The 10,482-nt window shown below is 40.4% G+C and overlaps 2 protein-coding genes across 3 annotated transcripts in view; one reads left to right on the top strand and one right to left on the bottom strand.

Moving 5' to 3' along the window:
* Nucleotides 1-201: 201 nt before the first annotated feature.
* On the bottom strand, nt 202-5,232 carry PEX11A (peroxisomal biogenesis factor 11 alpha; the record flags this gene model as incomplete). 2 transcript variants are annotated; one of them, XM_079701051.1, is made up of 3 exons in its annotated part: nt 202-773; nt 2,809-2,924; nt 5,177-5,232. In XM_079701051.1, 3 exons carry the CDS (start codon nt 5,230-5,232, stop codon nt 202-204), a joined length of 744 nt encoding a protein of 247 aa, XP_079557177.1. The 2 variants fall into 2 exon arrangements, with proteins under 2 accessions (XP_079557177.1, XP_079557178.1); XM_079701052.1 differs by having other exon boundaries at nt 202-680.
* A 2,313-nt stretch (nt 5,233-7,545) lies between these two features.
* The window catches only part of WDR93 (WD repeat domain 93), a gene marked incomplete at its 3' end in the record, with an annotated part of 43,425 nt that continues 40,488 nt past the window's right edge, over nt 7,546-10,482 (top strand). Inside the window, exon 1 of the mRNA XM_079699044.1 lies at nt 7,546-7,583. The remainder of the gene's footprint in view (nt 7,584-10,482) is intronic.

Raw genomic sequence — 10,482 nt, 5'->3', positions numbered from 1 at the left:
CCAGCACTCTAGAAAACACATAAACCTTCACGTTCTTCCCTCCACCGTTCTTGGCCCCACCTCTGTTCACATCACAGGTCACTCAGTGCTCATGTGACTAAGTCCATAAGCACAGTATGACATGGCTGTGCCTAATGCAAATGTCCATTTCACTAACAGGTTGTCTTCAAAGCAGGTACTAGTCTTCAGCCTGAAACCACCTCAGCGGGTCTTCAGTTTCATCTGAGGATACGCCACAGTGATGATGCCTGCTATAGAGGACACGAGACCTCCAAGGCCTATGATACCAGGATTGGACTTATAGATCCCCAGCTGGTCCAAAGGGTTCAGGATATCACAGAAGTTCTTCACTGTGTCCAGGAGCAAGGGAGGATGCTTCTTCAGAGATCGGAATAAGAGAAGAAGAAAGGACTGGAGCCATTCTGTTTCCTCATCAGCCACGCTATACACAAGAGGATCCTGGGATGGTGATTTCTCCTTCTTTGCTCTGTCGTGTGCAACCTGTTCCATTTGCAGGGAGATTTCATACAGGTCCCTGACCAGGCTCAGCAGAAGAGAATAGTAGTAATGGCGTGCAGCCCACATTCGCCATTTCTCTTTGTTAATGCCAGAGGCGAGCCCTACACTCCTCACAAAAAGGATGGTGTCACAGATGAAATAAATCACACGGTTCAGGCTGGCTAATATTAGGCAGATGCGGGGCACTAGGTCAGTGGCATGAATGCTCTGCTGAATCATCTGTACAGCATGTACCACATTGCCTAGTCTGAACCCTGCAAGAAGAACCCACAAGAGTTAACAGTTATTTAATCAGTATGCAATAGGATTTTACAGGCAGAATCCCTGTATCAGGGTGAGAGGTCAGCACTGTTTTTTTAACAACTGACCGTCCTCTGAGGCTCAGTCTTTGCTCAGGAAAGGAGGATTATACAGTATGTTAAGGACACCTAAAATGATCCTGGAATGTAAAAAAGACAGTGACTCTTTAAACTTATTGCCTCCATTTCAATGACTAGATTAACAATGATTTACTACACACTTTAGGCAAAGGTCAATCATAAGTGTGGATTGTTACATATGAATATCACCAGCTATACTTGTTTAGAAGGAAGGTACTGCAAATTACATGAACTCCAGATGCAACATTCTTTTGGAGAGTCTGATACCTTACACTGTACTTACTTTCCAGTTAAAAGATTGCTTTAAAAAAGAATACCATTGTCATACGGCCATTTCTCTGGTCCAAAGCCCCTTTGGCTCCCTACTGTCAAAAAGACAAAGTAGAGACGGTAGGATTTAGTGGATAACACAACTAATAATACTGTCATATGTGACTCCTAGTTCAATTAAATCAACCATTGCAAGGGCATGTCCTTTATCTGAGCATGTAGCTCAATTAATCAGGGATGCATCAATCAATAAATATTTACTGAGCACCTTCTCAGAGTAAGTTATAGTCCTAAACATTATGGAGGATACAAAAGCACTACTTTTCCTAAGTGACTATATCTTAGACTCAGCAAACACTCAGAAGTAGCTACCCTCAGGAAACTTATGATCTCAGAAAAATGTTTTGTATTATTTTATCAAAAATAACACAAAATATGTAATGAATAATCCTGGGTTCCAGTTCTGGCTGTTGCACTAACTTAGTGACCTTGGGTAAGTCCTTTCTAGACTTCAGAGACTAGTGATCTTTAAAGGACCTTTGAGCTCCAACATTCCAAAGAGCCTGAGAACTTCTAATCTTGGCTTTCCAAGCCATCCAGAAAAGCTCCTTCCCATCCCTCTGCTTGAAAATCTAAGTCCTGTCTCCACCAAACTAGTTTTCTCATTGATCCTCAATACAATGGTTTTCCCAGAACAGTCCTGAGCCTCCACTAGAGGAAACCACCCTTCAAGAATGTTCTCCAGGCTTCCCTGGTGGAGCAGTGGTTGAGAGTCTGCCTGCCGACGCAGGGGACACGGGTTTGTATCCCAGTCCGGGAAGATTCCACATACCGCGGAGCGGCTGGGCCCGTGAGCCATGGCCGCTGAGCCTGCGCGTCCGGAGCCTGTGCTCCGTCCGCAATGGGAGAGGCCACAACAGTGAGAGGCCTGCGTACTGCAAAAAAAAAAAAAAAAAAAAAAAAAAATGTTCTCCTAACCCTTCTCTCTCTTGCCACACCTCAAGTTCCACCTCCTCCAAACATCTTTCTTTTTCTCTACCCTAACCAACATATTTGGTACTAAATCTTAGATCGTTATACCATGTGATCTTAGTTCTCCCATAAAGCTCAGGACTATATCTATATGAAGCAGGTACTCAAAGTGAATTAAATGAGTACAAAACACTGACCACTTTTTGGCATTAACATGAAACAATCCCATAATTGACTTAAGAAAATGTATCCATCCATTTCCCCTGGCAATCCCTTAAGAGAAGGGAAAAAGGCAGGGGGTCGAGGATATAGCTATTCTATTCTTCGAGGGTTCCCAGGAGCCAGAAGCTCATGTCAAAGATTGCCAGAACATTTTGTGATTCTAGGAACTAAAGGTGAAGTAACACATTGCATGTCCCACTGATTATGATTAAGCAGAAAGATATGATGTAGCACCAAATGTGAACATAGGAGGGTGTTTGTGAATGGTGTGCAGCGAAACGTTCAATCTTTTTGGCCTGTTGTTCCATGAGGGCAGCCTTACTGGTGAACTTCATCAATAAAGTTGATTGACTAGAAAATCATGACCTAGGAAATATTTTGTGAATTACAAGGTCTGAGGATTCTAAACCAGGAGCCACTGTCCCTCAAGGGACAGGGTACTTACATTTACGGCCAGTGCTCACACTGGACTCCAGTTTCTTGAGCTTCATAACAACCTCCTCTTTGTCAGCTTTAGACTCTAACAAATATCTAAGCAACATGCATGTGTACTGAGTGGCTCTGAAATGGAAAAAAAATGAGGAGAACGATTTACAAACCAAATAAAATTTGACTCATGAAGTAGGGGAAGGAGAAACATGTCCTGCTAAAAGCAAAGTTTCCAAGACAATTTCTCATGTAGCAGCTCTTACAAGAGCAAAATTCTGCAACAGTCACTCCACAGGGCTAAAGGGTAGAACATGTCATGGAAATGCAACACAAGGGTAATGAAAGAAAACTCTGCAATAATACAGTGAACAGCTCCTCAGAAGGCCTCTTGCTGGTACAGAGAAATGGATATAGTCAAAGCAGTAAACTGCACAAAAATCTACCTCATGTTAAGTCTGCAAAGATCCATATTCTTTATTTCTTCCAGTGTAAATTTCTAAAAGATTTTCAGATTTCTAAAAGGAAATTTTTTACCAACTACTTATGTGACAGGTCACACACTCAAATCAGAGCCAAATGAAAAGTCCACCATTTTCATATTGCTTAACTTTTTATAAAAGGACCAAATACACACCAATAGTTAAATAAGTACAGATTTGTCTTTCAAAACTAATTAGTATTTTATATAAAATACAGACTCCTGTTTAATAATACTAAATATTCAATAAAGTGATTATTGTCATGAGTACAAATAGCAATGCCTTACCAACAGAAACATAATAAAAAATTTTATATCACATAAACATCTAAATGCATTTGGGAGTCTAGTAAATAAAGTAGGTAGATGCCTGTTTCCTACTGTCCTGTAACCGCATTTGAATCCCTTTATGCTATAAATATTATTCTCAATAAAAATATAGCACATTTTCCAAAATGGTGAACTTGTTACTGTGAATGAAGTAAAAAGAAAAAATCTCTCCTTCTCTTTTAAGTATGCTTCCTGGATAGAGGGCTCAAGCTGGTCAGGTCAATGAATCCCCCTTTTTCAGATCTGGTCTAATAATAGGAATGTGTCCAAACACAAGGCATTATTTTCTGAATGCCAGTGTGTTCAAAGAAGCTATAGATCACCAAGGGGATTAGGAAATGAATACTAGAGATCTCACATCTTGCTGAATAAGTATATCTTAAACAATTATTTATTATTATTATTTTTTTTTGCCACACCACACAGCATATGGGATCCTAGTTCCCTGACCAGGGATCGAACCCGTGCCCTCTGCAGTGGAAGTGCGGAGTCCTAACCACTGGAACGCCAGGGAATTCCCCTAAACAATTATTTATTAACCAACCTCACTGATAAAATTTGCAGGGTACATTCTAAGTACATTGGATTTGTAGGCTTCTATTTTAATGAAGTTTGTATATAATGCAACCATTTTGAAAATCTATCAAATTAATTAGAAAGATAGTATGGCTTGGTAGTTAAATAAGTGGGCCCCGAGTCAACTGTGTGGTTTTAAATCTCTCAATTCAGTCACTTAGTCCCTATTAACCTCCTTCTGCTTCAGTTTTCCCATTTCACAGAAATGGGGATGATTTAGAGAATTTAACCTAATAGGGTTGTGTTGAGGATTAAATGGGTTAATAGTTGTAACACACTGAGAACAACGTCTGGCATTAAGTCCGTTTCCAAAAGTCTCATAATTATTGGGGTTACTACTGATCTGTGTGTATTAGCACTTATACACCCAGAAGAAGGAAAAGCTGTTAAATAAAACTGCAACTGTGACTAATTTCTTATTATTGAGCAAGACTCAACCAAATTCCTAAAAGAAACATCATGAATTAGTATTAAAGCCGCAATCTCTTTAATATTTTCGTGTACCTTAGAGGTGCAGTAGTTCTTTCTGAGGCTCTCCACACTATTTTACAGTTCACAAAACTATTTCACATGCGCTATCTCAATGAGATATACGGGACAAGAACGGAAGATAAATACAAGTGTTGGCTTCGCTGGTCATAAATGTCAACCCAGAGTTTCTCTTAAACAATTCCTCGTTAGAATGTTGGGCGGAGAAAACCCAGTCTTTCTCAGGTTAGGAGAGGAGGGTTCATCGGCTGGTTTAACTGCCAGCGCCCCCGAAGCGGCTGCGGGACTTTCGGGTACGAGGCTCGGGACCGGACGCGTTGCGTTCGGCCCAGCCCCACTGAATTTAGGGTGAGGAGGGGCCCCAGGACCACACTCCCTCCGGGAGCCGGCAGCGTCCTTCCTGCTTTCGTCCACTGGGCTACTACCTCCTTCTCCGGATGCCGGAGAACAGGGAACCTTGTACCGGGTTGAGGGACGGGGAAGGGATAGAGGCCGCGGGCACCGGACTCACCTGAAGAGTCGGTCCCGGCCCTGGGTCTGGTTGGTGAAGCGGATGAAGGCGTCCATGGCACCCAGCCCAAGGACAAGAGTCGCACTGGGTTCTTTTGCGAGTCCTCAGGGGCTGCTGACGGGTCCCCACGGAACTGCCGGTCTCTGCCACCCCGAGGAGCCGAGTCTTCCTACCCCCGCGGGGGCGGGCACACTTTCCGAAGTGCAACTTCTCGGGCTTCCGGTTTGGGGCCGGAAGTTGTGGTTACTAAGGCAACGTCAAGCTGCCGGCCCAGGTGAGCGAAACTTCGGCTTTTGCTCTTGGGTGCAGCGGCTTCTCACTTGTCCCAGGACTCTTCTCTATCTCTAGGATCTCCTAGAGGGGGATCTGAGGGAGCCCGTCTCCTCAGCGTCGGCTTCCCCGGGACGCCCCGCGCCTCCCCGCAGATCCCGGGTACCCAGGGACCCCCAGCGGAATCCCGAATGGAGATTCCTCTGAACTTTTGCTTGGGAACTGAGAAGCCTAATCATTTCCCAGCTCTGTGCCTCCGTTTCCATTAGCGACACCAGCTCCAGATCTTGGGAAGGAAATGGTTAGAGCAGAAATAAGCCAATTCATGGAGTGTATTTTAGCAGGAGAGCTGGGTAAAGTGAGAGAATTTTCTGTTAGGATTATTAACACTGAAAGAAGATTGCTACTTAAGGAAATTCTAAAAGGGTTAACGTGAACAGAGTGGGGGCAAAAAGAGATTAAAATGAAATTGCACCACTGAACATTCCTTCTGTGAGGGCTGAAGACATGAAGCCCTACTCATTCCATAGCAGTAATTTTATAAAATGTACAACCTATAGTCACAAAGTAAGGTCATCTATTTTTGTAATCTTTATTCCCGTGGTCAGGCCTGCCCCTAACATTTGCAGGCCCTGGGTAAAAGTACAAATAGAGACCCACAAACCATATGTTTAAATGTTTAAATCAAGGTAACAAATTGTTGAATAAGCTACATTCTTTTCTCCTACCTGGACAAATGTACCGTCATAATGATCAAGAAGTCCAGTTTCACATTCAGGATTCTTGGACTCCTTGGAATACCTGGAAACACGGCTGGAATATGGTACTGTGGGGAGAGCTGATCTCCAGTCCTTTCCCAACCCTTTCCACCCCGTTTCTGGCTCCCACTTACATCACTAAGAGGGGCCTTGCATACATAGTGTGGATACTCCAAGCCACATGCAAGTTCTGCCCATTATCCTGCAAAGCGCCATGCCTTGTCCACCTTTCAGGTCTAGGGGTGCCCATGTTAGCACCCATTTCTCTGCCCTCCAGAGAAAGCTGGGAAAGAGGCTCATGCAGAACCTGGCATCGTTTGGGCAGTAAATTCCAGGGGGTATAGGTACCCTGAACATGGTCTAGACTCCAGAAGAGGGGCAGTCTAGGCTTTGGGTGGGGATAGCCTCTTTACCCCACGAATTACTCATCCTTTGCAGAGGGGAGTGCCTGGAAGAGAGCCAGAAGTATTCTCTTAATTCATGTCCCAGAGCAGGGCAATACTGCAAGCAATAAGAATTTCAGTGCTAGCACTGTACCAACCACAGTGCTAAGCTCTAGGCCTAGGGCAATAGATTAATGAGGGACACAAGAAGAATGGGAAAGTACAACACAGTGATGCGTTAGATGATAGAGATGAGCACAGGGTGCTCCTAAACACAGATTTATATAGTTTTCTATACCTACAATTCTGCCTTTTCCACTGTATCATAAGTGGAATCATTTAGTATGTAGCATTTTCTATCTGATTTCTTTCACTTAGCATAATGCATTTGAGTTTCATCTATGTTGTGTATGTCAGTAGTTTGTACATTTTTATTGCTGAGTGGTATTCCATTGTATGGATGTACCATACTTTGTCATCTCTTTATCCACTGAAATACATTTGTGTTGTTTCCAGTTGGAGGCAATTATAAAGCTGCTATAAATATTTAAGCACAGATTTTCATATGAAACATGTTTTAATTTTTCTTGCATAAATATGTAGGAATGGGATTGCTGAATCACGTTAAGTGTATATTCAGCTTTGTAAGAAACTGCCAAGCTGTTTTCCAAAGTGACTCTACTATTTCGTGTTCCCGCTGAATATGGGATGTGAATATGTAGGAGTTTATCTATTCACCTACGATAAACATTTGGGTTGTTTCCAGTTTGGAGCTCCTACAAGCAGAGCTGTGATGAATGTTCATTTACAAGTCTATGTATGGACATATGATTTCAGTTCCCTTATATCACACCTACGAGTAGAATGACTGGCTATTGTGGTAGGTGTAAACTTAACTTTCTAAGAAATTGCTAACTGTTTTCTACACTGTACTATTTTACTTTCCCAGCAGCAGGTGGAAGAGTTCCAGCTTCTCCTCATTCTCGACAACACTTGGTATGGTCTATCTTTCTAACTTCAGGCTTTCTAATACATGTGTAATTATAATTTGCATTTCTCTGACGATTAACCATGTTGAACATCTTTTAATATGCCTGTTTGCCTTATGTGTAGCTTCTTTGGTTAAGTATCAATGCAAATCTTCTTTCCATTTTTAAAAAATTAAGTCATTTTCTTATTACTGAGTTTTAAGAGTTTTCAAAATATTCTGAACACAAGCACTTTATCATATATATGACCTACAAATATTTTCTCCCAGTCTTTGGGCTACCTTTTATTCTCTTAAGTGTCTTTTGAAGAGCATAAGTTTATTTTTGAAAGGTTTAAATTATCAATTTGTTCTTATAGATTGTGCTTTAATGTCATATCTAAGGAATCTTTGTCTAACTGAAGATTGCAAAGGTTTTCTCCTGAGCTTTCTTCTAGAAGTTTTATAGTTTTAAGTTTTATGTTTAGGCCTGTGATCTACTTTGAATTAATTTTTGTATATAGTGCAAGGTATGGGTTGGAGTTCTTTTTTTTCCATATGGATATCTAACTGAGGAAGCATTATTTATTGAAAGGATTATCCTTTTTCCACTGAATTATCTTTGCACCTTTGTCAAAAATAAGCTGTCCATATCTTTCTGGGTCTAATTCTGTATTCTCTATTCAGTTTCATTGATCTATTTGTCTTTTTCTTTTTTTGTACCTCTTCATTTCCCTCACCTATTTCACTTATCCTCCCACCCCCATCCCTTCTGGCAACCACCTGTTTGTTCTCTGTATCTATGACTCTTTTTTTGTTTTTTTTTTGGTTTTGTTTGTTCACCTGTCTTGTTTTTTTAGATTCCACATATAAGTGAAATCACACAGTATTTGTCTTTCTCTGTCTGACCTACTTCACTTAGCATAGTACCCTCTAGGTCCATACCTGTTGTTGCAAATGGCAAGGTTTTATTCTTTTTTATGGCTGACTAATATTCCATTGTGTATATCACATCTTCTTTATCCATTCATCTATCGGTGGGGACTTAGGTTGCTTCCGTATCTTGGCTATTGTGAATAATGCTGCAATGAACATAGGGTGCATATATCTTTTCAAAATAGTTTTTGTTTTGTTTTGTTTTCTTTGGGAAAATATCCGGAAGTGGAATTACTGGATCATATGGTAGTTCTATTTTTAATTTTTTGAGGAACTTCCATACTATTTTCTGTAGTGACTTCACCAATTTACATTCCCACCAACAGTGCTTGAGGGTTCCCTTTTCTCCACATCCTCACCAACACTTGTTATTTGTTGTCTTTTTGTCTTTTTTGATGCCAATACCACACTGTCTTGATTACTCTGGCTTTATAAGTCTTTTTTTTTTTTTTTTTTTTTTTTTTTTTTTGTGGTACGCGGGCCTCTCACTGTTGTGGCCTCTCCCGTTGCGGAGCACAGGCTCCGGATGCACAGGCTCAGCAGCCATGGCTCACGGGCCCAGCCGCTCCGCGGTATATGGGATCCTCCCAGACCGGGGCACGAACCCGTATCCCCTGCATCGGCAGGCGGACTCTCAACCACTGCGCCACCAGGGAGGCCCTATAAGTCTTGAAGTAGGTAGTGATGGTCCTCTAATTCTTTCTTTTTCTAAGTTATCTTGGCTATTCTAGGTACTTTGCATTTTCATATGAAGTATAACATCAGCTTCTTAATTTCTAAAAAAAAAAAAAGCCAGCTGGGATTATCATAGGGATTGCTTTGATTTTATAAATCAATTTGGGGAGAATTGACATCCTAAAAAAGTTGAATCTTCCAGCCCATGAGTAAGGTCTCTCTCTCTCCATTTATTTAGGTCTTCTCTTAGCGGTATTTTACAGCTTTCAGGGTATAGGCCTTGTACATCTTTTGTCAAATTTAACCTTAAGTATTTCATATTTTTATACTATTATAAATAGTATAATAAAAAGCATTTTTAATTTCAATTTTTTATTGCTTGTTGACAGTATGTAGAAATATAGGAGGTTTTTCTATATTGAACTTTTATCCTGCAGCCTTGCTAACCTTATTTATTAGTTCTAGTAGATTTTTAAAAAAAGATTACATCAGGTTTTCTCTATAGATAATCATATTGTCTGATTATAAATAAAAACAGCTTTACATAGTTCTTTCCAGTATGGATAAAACAGTCCCACACCACCCAAAAAAATTCCCTCATGCTGTCCTTTTTAAATAACATTAAATAACATCATCCCTCCACTTATAACTCCTGCCAACCACTGATCTGTTCTCCATTACTCATTTTGATTTTCAAGAATGCCTTATAAATGGAATCACTGCACATAAATTTTTAGACTGGTTTCTTTTATTCAGCATAATGCCTTTGAGATTCATCCATGTTTTTGTAGGTACCAGTAGTTCCCCCCTTTTTATTACTGAGTAGTATTCCATTATATGGATATAACACAGTTGGCTTGTCTATTCACCTGGTGAAGGACATTTGGATTGTTTCCCATTTGGGGTAATTATAAATAGAACTGCTATAAACACTTTGTGTACAGGCTTTTTTGTGCCCACAAGTTTTCATACTCTTAGAGTAGATACTCAGGGGTGGTATTGCTGGGTCATATGATTAATATATGTTCAACTTTATAAGACACTGCCAAACCCTTTTCCAGAGTGATGGTATCACTTTGCATTCCTAACAGCCATCCATGTATGAGAGTCCGATTGCTCTGCATCTTCACAAGTATTTCATACTGTCAATATTTTTTTAAAAATTTGAGCCATGGTAATAGGTATGTAGTAGTGATTGATAAGTTATTAAGAAATATTTCCTAATATTTTGAGGTTTTATATACTTCTAAATATCTATCTGTTATTGATTTCTAAAATAATTTCTGTATGATCAGAGAACATAATTTGTATGACTTG

This window comes from Hyperoodon ampullatus (assembly GCF_949752795.1).
Source record: "Hyperoodon ampullatus genome assembly, chromosome: 3".
Taxonomy (NCBI): domain Eukaryota; kingdom Metazoa; phylum Chordata; class Mammalia; order Artiodactyla; family Ziphiidae; genus Hyperoodon; species Hyperoodon ampullatus.
This window is presented reverse-complemented; position numbering and strand designations above follow the sequence as displayed.